Below are 18,703 nucleotides of genomic sequence, written 5' to 3'. Positions count from 1 at the left end.
AACTATAGCTGCAGTTGTAAACACTCAATGTAAGTGCTCGGAACTGACCCTGGGTCCTCTACAAGGGTAACACATGTTAACTGCTGATCCACTTCTTCAGTCCTATTTACTCTGTAATTTTACAGAAGGGGTCAACTGTTTTCACTTAGGGCATACATTAACTTATAATCCAGACACAGTAAAAGAAATGGCACTCATAGAACTAAAAGCCTTAAACAGTTTCACTAATACAATGTATTTCACTAATACTTCAGTTTCACTAATACAATGTAAAAGAACCAGATGCTGTAAGTCCTTTATCATGTAAAATGCATCATCAGTTTAATAACCTCTTTGGAAGGAAATGACCACATTAAACATACCATACGCACAGACATTAATACATGGAGGAAAACTAAGTGTCTATGAGAATACAATATACAAAAGATGGTCACTAGTATCTACCACTAGATAAAAACTTAAAAAGGTGGCTGGACATGGTGGCACATACCTTTAATCCCAGCACTCAGAAGGAAGAGGCAAACAGATCTCTGTCTGAGCTTGAGACCAGCTTGGTCTACAGAGAGAGTTCCAGGTAAGCCAGGACCACACAGACAAACTATCTAGAAAAACCAAATAAAATAAAAAGGTACAAAAGATGCTGTCACCAGATTCAAATAATTACAGCATAGAAAGTAGGAAAAAAATTAAATGATTAAGTATTTAATTATTTAGAACTCACTATACAATATGAAGTCAAGAAAAGGCTAACATGTAGTAGAGTAGAAAAAGTATCTCATAGGGCTGGAGAGATGGCTCAGAGGTTAAGAGCACTAGCTTATCTTCCAGAGGTCCTGAGTTCAATTCCCAGCAACCACATTGTGGTTCACAACCATGTGTAATGAGATCTGGCGCCCTCTTCTGGCGTGTTGGCATACATGGAGGCAGAATGTTGAATACATAATAAATAAATAAATTTAAAAAAAAAAAGAAAAAAAAAGAAAAACTATCTCATAGTACAAATGATTTGGGCTGCAACTTCCGTAAGTGTTAAGCTGTGAATGGTAGGATTTGGAGATACAAGTGGAGATTCTAGGAAGACATCCATCATGAAAAAACAGGGACAAAAGTAGGACCACAATACACAAGGCTAATAGTACTGTACTTCTGGATTGAAGCAGATGCTAAATACTAGAGAGCATCAAAATAGGGTTGAACCAACTGTATGGTAGTTACATTGCTTGCAGACCTTGTAAGCTGAAAATCTTTCTACAGGATGGTGAAAAAGAAATTACTGCAGAATTTTAGAAAGGAACCATATAAAAACTAACATTTGTAATGACTTAATTAGATAGCAGTACTTGGTGTAGTTTAGTGAGGAACAACTGCTAATAGCAATATATTACTTTTTCACCACTAATGACAAAACGAGACAACAACTAAGTGAAGAAAGGTTTATTTTGGCTCATGGTTTCAGAAGCTTTAGTCCAGCAGGGTGGGGAGGAGATGGCAGAATGAATACGGGTTGTATCAAAGAAGCAGGAAAGCCAGGCCCATTCCCTGGCAACCCCCATCCTTAAGGTTCAACAATGAACCAAAACAGTGTCATCAGTTGTGGACCTAGTATTTATATTTGTAAGCCTATGAAGGACACTTCACATTCAAATTCCAATATTCTGCTTCTGTTCCCTCTGTCCACCCAACCTCAGCTATTTCATAATGGAAAATACATTTATTACAACTTCAAGAGTTCCCCGTCTTTACGCAGTTTAAAAGTCCATAGTCTCTTTTGTGACTATATACAGCCACTTAGTTTTGAGCTTCCTCAAATTCAAATCACATGCTACATGCTTCAAATATACAATGTCAATGAATAAACAATCTATTGCAAAGGAATAGGGAATAACAAGGAATGACTGGATCAATGCAAGATGGAAACCCAATAGGGCAAACAGCAAAACTTGGAGCTAAATGTCTGCTATCAGGGGAATGTGGTGGCTCCTATAGTCCTGATATTTGCAATACAAGTGCTGTAACACATGTGGCTGTCTCTTGTGTGTCTGTAGCTTTCTTCAGTGGATGTCCTATGTTCCTGGAATTCACAACATTCTGATCTCTGCTGCAAATCAGGCTTCATCTCCAAAGCTTCAAACATAATTCCACAATGCCTGACCTCACAAGACTTTCTCTGGAATCTTGGTAAAAATCTCTTTTACTTCTTAACTAGTACTTGTATTCCGCATGTCTGTGAAACAATACTACATGGACAACTCCAAGTTTTGTTTTCAGCTTGGGAGGTGGTCAGGCCTCCATTTACTGCAGCTTGGCAGCTTCTAATGCCTGAATGGTTGTATCGGGAAAAACGCTTCTGCCATCTTTGTTTTCAACAGTATACTCTGGAAGCTTTAACTTCTTAGGCACTATTTATTTATTTAAATTACATGTTTAAGTATGGTTATGTACACAAGTGCAGGTGTCCATTGTCTATGAAGTTCAGAAGAGGAAGTCAGATCCCATGGACTTGAGTTACAGGCCATTGTGAATCTTTTGTCGATGCTAGAACTGAACTCCAGCCAGGCCAGTCTTCTACAAGAGGAGTATGTTAACTGCTGAGCCATCTCTCTAGGCCTCCCACTACTCCACTTTTTTTTAAAGCAAAAGGTTTTCAATTATGTTTTCAGTTTTATTACATCCCTGATTCTTTATTAAGATCTCATCATCAAGGTAAATTTCCTATTTATGCAGTGCAAAGTGCTCGGTTTCTCTAATGGTTCTAATCTTTTTAAACAGTAAACAGTCACTGCCATTTATATGGGTCTCATCTCTAAATATATTTCCTTTCCTTGAAAACTTTACATTTTCATATCCTTCTGTTTCTCTTTCTGTTTTTATTCATTATAAATCTGGGTAAATGCAATGAACAAAAACCATGTCACAGCCTGACACTAATAGTGTCTGGAAATTTCTTCCACAAAGTAGATTAGTCCATTACTTCTGAATTCAGTCTCATTCAAATTTTTAGGACATGGACAAAATACAGTTAGGTTTGTGTTTTTTTTTTTTTTTTTTTTTTTTTGGCAAAATATTACACAGATGGCCTCTAGCCCAATTCCCAGTAAGTGTCCTTGTTCCCCCTTGAAACTTCGTAAGCATAATTTTTACTGTCTTCATTTATCTAGACACTGTGGCCTTCCCACTTCCAAACAGAATGGCACATTAAACACAGCCTAGTTCTCTACAGTTTCTTGTTCACAGCTCTAAAGTTCTTTCACATTTCTCCTGCAAACCAATTCTGAAGAACTATAAACCAAATGGTCAGATTCATGACAGTGATGATCCCATTCTCAGTATCAATTTTCTGAATTACTTTTCTCATGCTATGACAAATCAGGGAGGAAGGTTGTTTTGGTTTAGGGTTCAGAAGTTTTAATTACATCATGGTAGGGTTCATGATAGTAGGAATGTTTGTCTGGGACTCTTCATATCTCAGCTGCAGACAGGAAATAGAACAGGACTGAAGCAAGGGCCTCTGGAGTCAGGCCCTACTTCCTACAAGTTCCACAACGTCTTAAACAGAACCACTAGCTGTGAACTTGACATCCAAATGCATAAACCCAAGAGAGATATTTTAGACTCCAATAATGACAAAGAACTACTATTATCCTTAATAATATAGATATAGTGTTAAAACACTGAACTATAGTTTTGGCAGTAGGAATAGGAAAACAGAAAGAAGTTTAAGTTAAAATACAAATTAGTCAATGAGTTAAGTACCAAATATTGAACAGAGGCATAGTCAGAAAAAAAATCAAATGTGTAACCAATATTGCTAGACTGATTAAAGAAGAAGATAGAGTAGTATTTACTATCAAAAGAAGTAGAACAGAAAACAAGGGCAAATTGAGGCCATAAGATACCAAGGTACAGAAGAAAGACTGCTTTTAAAAGTTTAGGGCTGGAGAAATGACTCAGTGATTAAGAGCACTTGTTGCTCTAGAGAACCCAGATTCTGTTCCAAGACTATTGGTGGCTCACAATTATCTGTAATTCTAGTCCCAGGGGATCCAACATCCTTTTCTCACCTACATGGGCACCAGACATGCATGCACATGGCTTACTTTCATACATGCAGGAAAACATTGATACACATAAATAAATTTAAAATGTAAAATAAAATGCTAAGCTTAAAGTAATAACCTGGGGGCTGGAGAGATGGCTCAGAGGTTAAGAGCACTGGCTGCTCTTCCAGAGGTCCTGAGTTCAATTCCCAGCAACCACATGGTGGCTCACAACCATCTGTATTGAGATCTGGCGCCCTCCTCTGGCGTGCAGGCATACATTGAGGCAGAATGTTGTATACATAATAAATAAATAAATCTTTAAAAAAAAAAAAAAAAGTAATAACCTGTACTTGAGTTCTGTTGATTGGTGCTCATACATACCCATCCTTTTCTTCCCTGTACTGCATTTTTCTTCTACCTATGTAAATTAAAACTTAGGTAACGGGGTTATAATTAGTTGGTACTACCATTTATATGTGGGAACTATACTCCTTAGTAAGTTTTCCGAATACATTTTCTCCCAAACTATCTTCCTCTACTCACCTACATTATTGGTAAGGTTCACTGTTATCAACAGCTCTAAACCTAATTCATAACAAAGAGAATAAAGAAGTCACAGTAAGGATCTGTTAAGCAGTATGTTTAAATCTATAGTCTATCTTGTGATGTTTTAATAAGCCTACAACCCTGAGCTTTGTGAATAAAAATACCTAATGTCCTCATTGAATCCCTTCCTTATCTACTACTTATTATACCATTACTGAATTAAACAAAATCTTACTTTGTTTTAAAGACTGGGACAGTCCCCTATTTTAACTACCCTATGCTTTACATACGAAAGGATGGTAGTATGCACTTTACATACGAAAGGATGGCAGTACGCACTTTACATACAAAAGGATGGCAGTATGCACTGGATTTGCATTTCCATCATTACTTGCTTTCATGAATTTAGAATTAATCTTTGACTTTCTTATTTGCTAGAAACTTTTAGATGCAGTAGTTGATTAAATGCTGCTTGCCAATAGTTTTTGCTTCAGAAAAAGGGGATCATATACTTAATAATATGACTGAAAATGTCTGTCATGATGTTTATATAATTTGCCTTTAATAGCACTAATGACCACAATCAAATCGGGGAAATGATTAATTTACATTAACTGAATCATTCGTTGAAATTCATTTTCCAGGTTCCCAGAAACATAAATATTACTTCAAGTAAGATATCAGAGAAGTCTTATGCAATTACACTTCTAAATTTCATATATCTATAGCAAAAATATAAATTGTTGGTCATTCTATATACAAATAACATTTTACTGTATACTATATTTACTCAAGATTCTTGCAGTGATGATGGTCTAGCTTCATACATACTTAGTCCCTTAATTCCTTTGAACTTCACATATTAGAAAATGAAAATGTTTCATTCAGTTAAACTGTCCTTTAAACATCACTAAAATGGACTTATTTCAGGTAGTAAGGCAAGTCTAAATCACCAAGAAATATTAAATAACACAACTTTTAAGAGGCTCGTAAGTCAGTGGCTTATGAATTACAGTGTGTATCAGTAGGAAAAAAAAGATCACTTAGTAAAGTAATCCTCTATTCTCATTTTGTACCTCTTTGGCTGCATGAAAAAGACAGTCAAAGAAAAACAGGAAAATCAGAACCCAAGTGATCTTCATGCTCAAGTTTTGAGTGTGTCTATTGAGGGGGGTGGTATAGATGTGTTCATGCGTAGTGTGCATAGGAGCATGCAGGTGTGCAAGGACATGGACATGCTCATGTGAGGCCAGAATTTGACACTGGATATCTTCCTGAATCACTCACTACCTTTATTTGAGACAGGGTCTCTTGGTGAACCTGGAGCTCACCAATTTAGATAGGGTGGCCAGCCAGTGTGCTTCAAGTATCAGTCTATCTCTGCATCCCCATGGCAAGTGTTACAGACACATGCAGCTGCACCATTTTTACCATGAAACTAAGGTTCTCATGCCTGCATGGCAGGCACTTTACTGACTGAGCTATCTTCCTAGCCCCATGCTCAGCTTTATACCTTAAAATCATAAAGGTCAATAAAGCACAAGAGCCCTAGTGATGACCACAGCCTCCAAGAAAACCAATCTACGATGCACTATCAATAACAGAGTTCAAATTCTAAGCAAGTCTATTTCAGATATGAAAAGGAGACAAATATAAGGTATCTATACCACCACTTTCTCTATCCATGTTTTTGACAGACATCACTAATCAGACCTAGAACGCAAATTCAAATCAGTTTGCTAGTCCTGTGTTCAAATGAGTATAAAAGTATTGTACATTACCCGATCCCTTGCTACTCAAACCTAAGACAACAAATAAATTCAATTTTTTATCCTACATAAAGTTATTTTGGAAAAGATGGGAAATCACACCCTACTGACTCTTTAACTTCCTAAAGTTCATGGCATAACAGACTGCAGTCTTTCACTATACAGCCTTTCATCCTCCCAATTCAGTACCCCAAATGGAGATTCAAACAGCAAGGAATACCATTTCATTTATTCTCAGATATAAGGAAATATAAAACCTCACCTCTCTATATATAAAATCTACCATAATAGATGCTTGACAGAAACACTGTAAAATTTAATCAAACTTCACTGCTCTTATTTTCTCTTGAAAATAGAATACACATAGTTAATAAAACGAAGAAAAATGCTTATTTATAATCTCAAAAAGATTCAATTAAATCATGTTTGAGGGTTTTTATTTATATGGATTAAAGTTGAAGCTAACTATATTAGTCTCACAGTTAGCAATCAGGAGTATGTTGACCTTTATTTCACTGTCCTGTCCAGAAGAGGAAGAGTCTTTTCCTATTGGACAACACTGCTCATCTTTAACCCGACCTCCTAGAATTCCTCCAGGAAGAAATGCCAACACAAAGAGAATAACAGAATGGAGGCAATGGATAAGAGTGTGTGATTTTGTTAGGGTTGTGGAGTAACCATCTTATTGCCTTGTTCTTAAAAAGACACTGTCACAACAACTCATTAAAATTTCTACTGTGAAGTTCAACCCTACACCAAATTATTCTAAAAACAATATACAACTGTTTTGTTTACATTAGCAATTTTTGAAAATGGCATTCACTACTGCCTTAAAATATTTGCTTGTAGGTTTAAACAACTTTATTTTCAAAGAAAGAAAGAAAGAAAGAAAGAAAGAAAGAAAGAAAGAAAGAAAGAAAGAAAGAAAGAAAGAAAGAAAAGCCCACAGTCCCGTATTGCTCTCTCAAACAGCAGCTCACAGCCTCCTCAACAACTGGGATTATTGTACAGTTTAGCATATTTGTACATAATAAACCAGCTCTTAGAATACTTTAAATATTATAATTTTCAATAAATATTTGCAGACTTAATCTCATGCAATGAAACACTTGCACATGGCAATGATAAGAGAACACCACCTTCAGATAGTCCTCCTGGGCTAACACCTAAGTAGACACTAGCAAATCCTAATAACCTGTTGACTAAAAATGTTCTGTTAATCGCCTATGATAATTATATTAGTCTTTCACTGTGCTTATGCTATGTTTTATTACTGCTGTCAATATTAATAAAGTAGCAGACTCATAATTTAAAAGCTAAAAGAACCTGCAAGGTCATTCAGTATAACTTTCATTTTATAAGTGAGGAAATGAAGGCGTACTTTTTTCAGGATCCATATTTTGACATGTGTCATTTCTCTCCCTGGTCAGTCCCCAACTGAACATGAGAAGTTTCACTGCACATTTTCCTCCCTAGGTTAACAGCAGAGCAAATGAACATTCCTTAAATACCAGTGTTTATTTAGCACAGCACTTTGTATATATCAGATATTCAGTTGAGTACTGCTCTTTCTTAAGTGTTCCAACTTTAGTAAATGACAATGTTTAATGTTTTCAAAATTTTAGGTAAAAGCAAGTTGATGTAATTTTTAGCCAAAGCACACCTTTCATGACAATATTTCTGTTCTTCCTACCAGCTCATTTCTCCCCTAAATCTCTAAAACCAGTAAAGAGACAGTAGTCAAATCAGTTTGGACATACCATCATTCAAGAAATCTTCCAGGGGGGAAGAGCTAATTGGTCAATTATTTAAACACATACATATCATTAGTTAAACTAAATAAGACCAGAAATATGACAGGTTTGAAATTGCTTAACTTGCCTTTTTGGATAACAGGGAAGACAATTTCTTTCTGGAATCAGAGCCAGTTAGTGCTGGGACACAAACATCAGAGCTGGCCTCAATACAGACAAGCAAAAGCAAGCCAAGTCTTTTCCGAGCTGATTACAGAAGACTAGCTAACTTCAGGTCAGGGTGCATTTAACCAACACATGCAAGACAAAAAAGATCCTGGGCTTAAAATAAACTAAAGATATGAGCTACTTAATAGCACGTTTCCTTCCCACTAAAGCTGGATGAATAACAATTATTTCTTACAGCGCTAATAAACTGCATGTCTCAAGGACAAAACTATTACTGAGATCTGTGCCAGAGGACAGAAAACAGGACTAATATGGTATTACTGTGTAAATGTTATAGACTATCATATGCTCTACTCTTTGTATTAAAACAGAAATGAGATTAATCATTTAATATTGAGATGCTTATTGTCATAACAATAAGAAACCAAAACAAAATTAATTGGGTATAAATGATAATCTAGAAAACACCCAAAATAATTCTTTGACTACAATTTTGGTCTAAAATACACCAGAATTGAATAAAGAATAATGATACATCTTACTGTTTAAAGACTTGTAAGGCTTAACTGAAAAAATTACTATAAGAATCTAAGGTTTTTGAGTACAGCATTAAAATATTTTCTACAATAAAATGTTAGGACTTCTTTTGATATTTTTTAAGGTGGAAGTTGGTTAACTAGGTTATAACCTAATAGCAAATACGAGTCACTCCAACCCCATGTACATTTCTTCCTTCATTCCCTTTGATGCAGTGCCAAGTATCTGGGGATAACCCATAACCTTCCTTATACAAGTTAGGTAAGTGCTCTACCCGAGCTACATCCTCGGCCCATGATCTATTCTTTTTTGCTTTGTTTTAAGACAGGGTCTCTCTTTGTAGCTCTAGACTCACAGTATTCTCCAGTTTCAGCCTCCTGAGTGCTAGGATTAAAGGTGTGCACCACATCCAGTCCATGATCTATTCTTAAAGCTAACTAAATAAACAGAAGAGATCTCAAATACTGTTATAATGGTTTCTAATTAAAATATCTAAAAAAAAAAAAAAAAAAAAAAAGAGGAGCCAGGCAGTGGTGGCGCATACCTTTAATCCCAGTACTAGGGAGGTAGAGATAGGTGTCTATCTGTGAATTTGAGGCTAGCCTGGTCTACAACAGCTAGTTCCAGGACAGGCTCCAAAGCTACAGAGAAACCCTGTCTCAAAAAAACAATAAAACAAAAAAAACGAGGAAGCCTAGTTTGGTAGTGCATGCCTTGAATCCCAGCACTAGGTAGGCAGAGGTAGGAGGATCCCTCTATGAGTTCAAGGACAGCCTAGTCTATGTAGCAATCTCCAGGACAGCCAAGACTACATAGAGGGACCCTGTCCGAAATAATAGGGGTAGGTAGCAAAATTTTTGTTGTTTAAATTAAATAGAAATTTTCATATTTTTTCCTAAGGGAGAAGTCACTGAGAAGGGAAAACGTAAGTAACCAAAGGGAAGTGCAATATAAATTAAAGAAGTTCATAGTTATTTGACTATAACTTTGTCTTAACTTGTATGAGTCTTCCTGTAGAAAAAAAAAAAAGTTTAAGGTACCAGGTATCACGGCACGAGAGGCTGAGGCAGTAGGATCATGAATGCCAAGCCAGCCAGGGTCATAGATCAAAACCCTATTCAAAAAACCAAAAAGTAAAACTCTGTGTGTCTACTATTTTAATACTGTCTTCCTTTCTCCCTCATTTGAGAAAGAAGATTATTTCCAAATTATACTATTTATAAAATATAAATAACATTCTTATGGCCTAATCAGAATTAAAAGACCTCCACAAATAAAAATCATTTTAAGTGAGGCATATAAGTAATTTGGAGCCTTTGTCTATGGAATGGGAAGAAATAAAGAAACTACAGACAACAGTCAGGTTAACCTAAACGTAATTTGAAGATACTCACAAACATATTAATACAAATATAACACTATCAAGTTAGAAGTGTGTGTTCTAGAATTACTTTAAAAGTCCACGCTATTTCTAACTCTTGAGAAATAGTTTTAATCTCATTAAATACTACATCCCAATGTTGAATAATTATTCCTCTTTAGAGACATATTTAATGCTTGAAATACAATGGAATACTTTTATCAAATACCATTTAATAAATGGAATAAATTAATTGTGAGCCAAGATAATAAATAACTCATTGTCCTGCTAAAGGCCTACATCACATACTATATTTATATTTGTAGAGTAGGAGGGCAAGTACAGACTTGTTTGTGATCTGCAAGCCCATAGTTAGAAACTACAATCAACCTAAATGCAAAACCCAGTTGATAATTCTTAAATGCCACATTTCTTTCAAATCTCATTTTAACTGTTAATAATAGTACTGAAGGAAGACAAAGAAACTGACAATCTCTCAGAACATTACCGGATGATTTTTAAAAATGGTGGAAAAAGTATTGCCTAAAAAATAATGAAACAACATACATATAGAATTATAGTTATATCTATTAAAACCAGTTTTAATTTATTTTAAAAATATTATCTTTTAGATAGTAGCAATGAGTTAGGCATGAAAGTATATGTCCTTAAACCAGAACTTGGAAGGTAGAACTTCTATGTTAAAGGCCAGCCAGGGTTACATAGTAAGCCCTACACTTAAAAAAAAAAAAAAAAAAAAGTAACAATGAAACTTTCACTTTTTAACATCTGTATTTTATATAGTTATTTGACAAATAATAGGAATCCATTCTTGTGAAGGAGTTACAAGTCTTTATTAAATATGACCACTAATATTTATTATCCACCAAAGTGGTTTTGGTTTATTATCCTTAAGTTTTCAATATAAAGAAATAAGGAATAATTTTTGCAAATAGAATTACTAAAATTGGAAATGAAATGCTATGTCATTACAAAATGAAGATATAGAACAGAACACTTTGATATTAAGATATGTTTGCTGATTAATTTTTCAGTGCCAAATCAAAAATTTGAAGAGTACTCCCTGTACTTGAGAAGTTTTTTCATGTGAAAGCCAGCCTACCTCAGTTGTAATAGATGTGCAAATATCATTACCAATGAGTGACTTAAATTACGATCTAACAAAAATAAACAAACAAAAGGCACTCTGCGGTCATCATTATTCCAACACTCCCCTCAGTGCCTATCAACTCACTCTTTCTGTGGAACTCTAAAGAAAAAATTCTTCTCCTTTACCGTTTTCATAATAAAACAGCCTTACGAATGTAACCTTTAAAATTTACCTTTCTTAAAAGATTTGAGTCCTTTAACTGAAATGCCCCCTTTTTGAGGCTAAAAAAAACAAGGGTTTTACTTCAATTCAATTGTGATCTCAGGGACCCTAAGTTACATTATCTAGTGACAAAACATCTGGCTTTATAGACCCCCTCAAAGCCAGAAATTAATCATACCTTTATTTAAATTATAGCTTTGAAAGCAGGGTGAAAGTATCTACTGAGGTGTCCCCCACCCTGCCAAACACACACACACACACACACACACACACACGCACTTCACACATCTGACCTAGCCGAGATGCCACATAACTATTGTCAGTCTTAAAAAATTCTTTTTCAAATAATTACGTTTCATATTAAAATAAAAAATGAAAGCAAGCTACTCAGCTGTCAACTACTGTGTAGCAGGAAAGTAGCAGAGTCTGCACTGACCTACTTCATATTAGCATCATGACATGGAAGCAGGCCAAGAAAATAATGAAAATTACTATACAACAGCTCTTAATTTTGTATTTAAAATTGGTTACTGTCTTGATATGTTCAACTGCTTTACATACAATGCTAGCTGCTTTATGATACCTTTGTCCTTAAATTGCAAGTTTTGTTATTTTAATAGTTATATTCAATGAGGAACCTGCCAGATACACGCTCAAAAATCAAGGCTGTTTTTTTCACATCATACTTAATTCTATTTTAAAACTTCTACTAAAAGCAATCTTAGACCAAATCCCAAATATTGCTTTCCATTTTAAAAATAGTACCACGCTTTTAAAAAACTCAGATAATAAAGAATCCTACAAAATATTAATGCAAGTTCACATTCAAACAACATTTGCAATGATTCTAATAGAAGATGGACATATCTCTGTGTATTTATTAATACTGTTATCAGTCTTTAAGAGTTCAGCTAACACTGAAATACAGCAAATTCCCACAAGAAATACAGAACTAGGAAAGGATGCTCCATCTAGTTTCTTTTTAATAATTACACAAAATGGCAAGATCGTTTACATTAAAAAAATATTCACTTTACTGTGTAAATTAACACGTTAAAATAAAAACACTTTATGCTAAAGCAGCATTTTCTTTACAGTCAATGCAAAAAAAATAAATAAATAAATTCCCCAGAAGGGAAATTCAGAGCGAGGATAAAGGAGGCAAACCCATCCAGAAACAGCGGCTATCCCAACTGAATGGAAAAGGCACGTTAGGTTTTATGCTGCATATTAATGTCGTTGCGTACAAATGTCTCGTTCGGTCAAAATTCACAATCCACTCCTTCTTCCTCCTTCTATGACTACAAAAGCAGTCAACACATTGCCCATGCCAAGTTCCCAGTTCATGCCACGCTCGTGCAATGACTTAATCTTGACCCATATTTCCCTCACTGTACGTGGAAAATGCACAAATAACTTGTTTATCTGCTTACAATTGAGGAGGGGAGGGAAGCATGGTGTGTGTGCGTGTCTAAGGAGACAGGGGTGGGTGCAACCTCCCCCACCCCCTCCCGCCAGAGGTGCCACAGCCATGCACCCGAGCCGGCCGTGGAAACCCACCTTCAATGAATGCAGCAGCCTGCGCTCTGGATGCCGCCGCCCCCCACCCCCTTTGCAGCAGAAAGGTGCCTAGGCTGTTTCTACCCCAGCGATGGAGGATCCTCTTACCAGATGGAGTTCTTGATCTTGTGTTGCAGAGCGCTGGCCTCGGTCCCTGGCAGCCCGGGCACAAGGGCTGGCAGAGCCACCCCGGGGTTGGGGGCGCTGAGGGGAAACTGCTGATGGGCATCGGGCTGCTGTGGTGGCGGCTGTTGTTGTTCCTCTGCCATCGCTGCTGGAGGGGAGGGAGGGAGGGAAGATGGGGGCGCGGGGAAGGGTGAGGGAAGAGACGCGGAGGGGAGGACGACGAGGGGAGGAGGAGGGGGAGGGGAGGAAGAGGAGGAGGAGGAAGGAAGCTGGATAAGCTAGGCCTATACCCCAGGGCTCGAGTGAGTCGCTTTCGCCGGCCGCCTGAGGGACATCCCCGGGGAGACCGAGCGGCTCCTCACGGCTCTCCTCACGGTTCCTCTCCCCGTTTTCCTTGCGGTTCTCGTCACTGTTCCACTCCCGGTTCTCCTCCACGGCCCCGCGCGTCACCGCGGCAGAGGCATGGCGGCGCCCCTCAGCCCCCCGTCAGCGGCCGGGGCTGGGGGGCGTCTGAAAAACGAGGTCCGTGGCCAGGCGCCCCCTCCGCCCCCAAATCCAACCCGACGGGTCTCTCCGGGGCCTGCCTCCCCGGCCGCCCTCCCCCGGGGGCCTGGCGCCTCCGAGCTCCCCCGCGCCGCTCGCTCGCTCCCGGCCCCGCCGCCGCGGCCGCCGCTGTCCTGCCAGCCCCGAGCAGCCCAGCGCGCGCAGCCGCACTGCGGCCCGGCGCAGACGGCACAACACCTACCGCGCGGCCGGGGGGCGTGGACGCGCGTGTGCGGGCGCGGCGCGGGGGCCGCAGGGGGGCGCGGAGCGCGCGGGGCGGAGCGGCCGCGGGCCGCGGGCCCAGGAAGCCGCGGCGGGGGCCGGGAGGGAGCGGCCGGGCGGCTGCGGCGGACGGGAGGACAGCGTAGGGTGGGGGGGGGAGCGGGCTCGCGTGACGGCGGCGGCGGGCGGGGTGGAGGTGGGAGGGAGGTGGGACCCGTGCGACCGCGCGTGGAAGGGAGAATGTATTGCTTCCTAGCGTGTAAGGTGAAACGAATCCACACGACCCCCGCGCCCACGAGCGCGCGCGCACACGCGTGTGTTGTGCCCCCCCCAATCAGTCGGGGTGGCTTCCTCCCTCAATCAGCGGACAGCGCTGAAGCAGGTGAGAGCTTGGAGGCGACTTCTCAGAACCCCCCGCCCCCCCTCCCCGCCCCAGAAGAGCGAGCGCCTCGAGGTGATTCAGCCTGGTAGGAAAATGGCAAGTGAGGAGCTGGTTGAAGTGCTCCTCGGTCGGGCATTCAAAGCCCTCCAAATCTGGCCCCACTTTAGCCGTCCAATCACAGCCGCCTCCATCCCCCCTGCAAGAACTCCCAGCTCCAATCAGGGAAGTCTCCAAGCCATCCCCGGCGCAGCAGATTCATTCTTCCTTGGTGCCTTTGCCCATGCTGCTCCCCACCCCCTTGCCAGGGCTGCCCTCCCTACTTTCTATTCCCAATCAGCCCAGGCTCTGAGACACAGCTCAAGTCGCGGCTTGTCAGGGTCCCTGGCAGCCAAGGCCCCTCCTGTTTCTCAAAGAAACACATGTAATACAACATGGAGGCACAAGCCCCAGCCAAGAACTCTTCCTCTGCGGCCAGCTACACCCACCCCCGCCAGGGACTGCCCACCCGCTCGCCCTCTTCCCATTCATGCTCAGAGAGCTGTGCTGGCTGGAAGGGAGACTGCCACCCACAAGTCAGTCCTCCTAGAGGAGTAGCAAGATGGGCTTTTCTAGGTGGGGCTGGTCTGGAAGGCTGAGAGCCTGGGTGTAGAAAACAGCAGCCAAAGCCTCTGGCACCGGCTGGAACAGCTGCGCAGCTCTCACTGACCTTTCTCTGGGCCTGTGGCTGTCATGAGCCTTCCAGCTCTTAACTTTCTGACAGGGTTTCTATCAGACTTCTACCTGTCCGATTTTTCTGGCCACTTTCCTGGGTGGACTTTGAGCTGGGAGGCTCTGCCACCTTTCAGACTTCTAGTGGGTGGGGAATCTGATTTGGCTTGGGTTGCGTGGTCTTTTGAGTGCTCTGTTCCTTGCCTTGGCCTGAAATGTTCTTGCTTTTGTCCATGTGGCCTCAGGCCTGGTTCACAGACTCCCAGCCCAGACTCACCCTGAATGTGTGTGCACCTGGCTGGGTGGAGGGAAGGACACTTGTGTGCAAAATACAGTTCGTGAGAATACAGCTGGATTCCAAGTACCCAATGCACGGATTGTATCACACGAATGAGCCCCCTTTTCACAACCTAACGACACAACAGCTTTAGGCTAAGTGCAGGAGGCTATTCGAATTTATTTTGCACATATGCCAGTGTTTCCTATGCACACTGCATTTTTCTGGCACTGATAGATACAGTTCACAGTGGCATAACTGAAGAATAGCTAATGGTAGCTAATGCTTGTTGAACCCTTACTGTGCCGTACTAGCACCTTGTGTACACCATTAGAGTTATGCTTCCCCAAAACTATGTAATACTAGCAGTCTCTGTATTTTACAGACGAAACAAAAGCTTAGAAACGTTAAATGACATTTTAATTTAAGAGCCAGGGTTTAAATTGTGAATGTTAGATTTAGATCTTGCGACAGGGTTTTCTTTTTCTTTTTTTTTTTTTTTTTTTTTTGTTTTTGTTTTTTGTTTTTTTCGAGACAGGATTTCTCTGTGGTTTTGGAGCCTGTCCTGGAAGTAGCTCTTGTAGACCAGGCTGGTCTCGAACTCACAGAGATCCGCCTGCCTCTGCCTCCCGGGTGCTGGGATTAAAGGCGTGCGCCACCACCGCCCGGCTTAGATTTAGATCTTGCAAGCCGTTGTTGAACCTAGGGCTGTAATAGAAAATCTTGAATGCATATTTATCAATTCTGTGTTCGAGGGGATATAAAAAGACAGTGAGAAGCCAGGCGGCGGTGGGTCTCACCATTAATCCCAGCGCTCGGGAGGCAGAGGCAGGTGGATCTCTGAATCAAGGCCAGCCTGGTCTACAGAGTGAGTTCCAGGACAGTCAGTTGCCAGGGCTGTTACACAGAGAAACCCTGTCTCGAAAAAAACAAAACAAAAAAGACAATGAAAAAAGTGGCCAACCTCTTTTTAAAATATGTATCTTTTTGACGACAGAATAATGGCTTCACATTGCCACAACCTGAGGGGGAGATTCATCAAAGAAAGGTAACTGATACCTGCTAAAGACCTTAAGAAAAGGGAAGTCGAGAACCAAGATGTCTTTAAAAATAACTTCACTACCGGGTGTCACACAGGCTGGCTTCCCGAGTGCAACTTCTGAGTTTTTAATAGGTTCCATAAAGAGCTACGTATTTCACAGGCACCACTAGAGGGCCCCCCAGAGTTACAGCCCCGATTTGCCCTCTAGCGGCGATTCCAAAGAGTGTGTTTATGCAGATTTGGGACCTTGTGGACTGGAAGCAAGGCCATTGTAGCAGTGGTGTAGAACCATTAGGTTCAACCAGCCCTGGGAGGTTTGTGACTAGTAACAGACTAAAGAGATCCTATAGCCAGAATGAGACTACTTGCAGGAAAAGAAAGATCATTAATCACCCTTGACATTTGAAAGGTAAGTCTGGGCTTTGTTATAATTTTCATAGGAAACTGAATTTAAAAACTATGCCTTTAAGAAACCTGAGAAGAAAAAAAAGTGAAGTCACCTAAAATCCAAACACAGATTCCTTCAGTAAAGGCTAGACTTAGAAATGTGATTCATTTTCTTGGTTTCAGGTCACTCCCATAGGAGGTAACATAAAACACTTGAGTAAGTATGGATTTTTGAGATAGCATTGATTACTGGGCAGTGGTGGCCCACACCTTTAATCCCAGCTCTCGGGAGGCAGAGGCAGGTGGATCTCTGAGTTTGAAGCTAGGGTGGCCTACAGAGGGAGTTCCAGGACAGCCAAAACTACACAGAGAAACCCTGTCTCAAAAAAACACAACAAAACAGCCGGGTGGTGGTGGCGCACCTTTAATCCCAACACTCAGGAGGCAGAGGCAGGCGGATCTCTGGGAGTTCGAGGCCAGCCTGGTCTACAAGAGCTAGTTCCAGGACAGGCTCCAAAACCACAGAGAAACCCTGTCTCGAAAAACCAAAAAAAAAAAAAAAAAAAAAAAAACCAAAAAAACCCCAAAAACATTGATTTTGAGCACAGTCCAATCTCAGAGAGTTTAAGTGTATTTCCCTTTGAGGGTGTGTATGACAATGGAAAAACACAATCGGAGGAACACCCGTGTAATGGGGAAGAAAAGCTCTGGTCTTGGAGTCAGATCTGGGGATTCAAATGCTATTTCACCTCTGTGAACACGGAAATAACCATACACTCCATAGGGCTGTTGTAAGAAGCAGCATGGGGATGGATATGTAAAACCACCGAAGTGTTCTAGCAAGAGAACTGGCGAAGTGGGCTGTGAACACCCCAGGAGTAGACTAACTTATGCTAGTAGTCTGGGACATAGTTCTGGTGCTTAGGTGTTTAGTAGATATCATTTAAATTCAGTAATTAACTTTTTTCTAATACTGTTATGTATATAAACCTCATCTCCTTTATGAAACTGTCTAGAGTGTGACATATATTTACACTATACTTACCTATAGTCATATGGAGAAGATGAAACCTCAATTGAGAAAATACCTCTGTAAGATCAGGCTATAGGGAAGCCTGTAGGGCATTTTATTAATTAGTGATTGATAGGAGACAGCCCTAGGCTGGCAGTTCTGGGTTCTTTAAGGCAGGTTGAGCAAACTGTGAGGAACAAACCAGTAAGCAGCAGCCCTCAGTTGCCTCTGCATCAGCTTCTGCTTCCATGTTTCTGCCCCGACTTCCTTCAGTGGTGGACTATAAACCCTTTCCTTCCCAACTTACTTTTCTCTTTATTGTTTGTTTTTCAAGACAGGGTTTCTCGGTGCAACAGTCCTGGCTTTCTGGAACTGGCTTTGTAGACCAGGCTGGCCTTGAACTCACTGGGATCTGCCTCTGCCTCCCAAGTGCTGGGATTAAAGGTGTGCACCACCACCAAGCCCCAACTTGCTTTTGGCCAATGGTGTTTGATCACAGCAATATCAAGCCTGACTAAGACACAGGGGAAGACAGATTTCAGGTAAAGGACACAGCGTGAGCAGTGATGGGCATTCGTGTGATGAAAGAAAAATGCAAAGTCCTGAGTCATCTGTGGCCTGATCCTTAATGAAATATAATTGACGGAAAAGGTAGTGAACTTGCTCTGTAGACCAGGCTGGCCTCGAACTCACAGAGATCCACCTGCCTCTGCCTCCCGAGTGCTGGGATTAAAGGCATGCGCCACCATCGCCCGGCTGTTTCAGATTTCTCAAAGATATAACTTTTAATTCTAGTCTATCCGTCTACTTTACAAAAACAGTGTTCTTTAAAAAAAAAAAAAAAAAAACAAAAACAGTGTTCTGTTATTAATTATGATTGTTCTGTCAAAAGACGATGGGGCCTAAAGTTGGTTTAATCACTGATAATATTAAGTGC

General features: G+C 40.5%; 1 protein-coding gene across 1 annotated transcript in view; it reads right to left on the bottom strand.

Annotated features, from left to right (window-relative positions):
- The window catches only part of Rfx7 (regulatory factor X7), a 92,077-nt gene extending 78,128 nt beyond the window's left edge, over positions 1–13,949 (bottom strand). The window contains exons 1-2 of the mRNA XM_057767001.1: positions 13,484–13,949; positions 13,176–13,341 (exon numbers count right to left, since the gene is read on the bottom strand). Of these exons, the coding sequence (XP_057622984.1) occupies positions 13,176–13,336 (161 nt within the window). The 5' untranslated portion in view covers positions 13,337–13,341; positions 13,484–13,949. The remainder of the gene's footprint in view (positions 1–13,175; positions 13,342–13,483) is intronic.
- Between the last annotated feature and the right edge of the window lie 4,754 nt (positions 13,950–18,703).

This window comes from Chionomys nivalis, chromosome 4 (assembly GCF_950005125.1).
Source record: "Chionomys nivalis chromosome 4, mChiNiv1.1, whole genome shotgun sequence".
Lineage (NCBI taxonomy): Eukaryota > Metazoa > Chordata > Mammalia > Rodentia > Cricetidae > Chionomys > Chionomys nivalis.
This window is presented reverse-complemented; position numbering and strand designations above follow the sequence as displayed.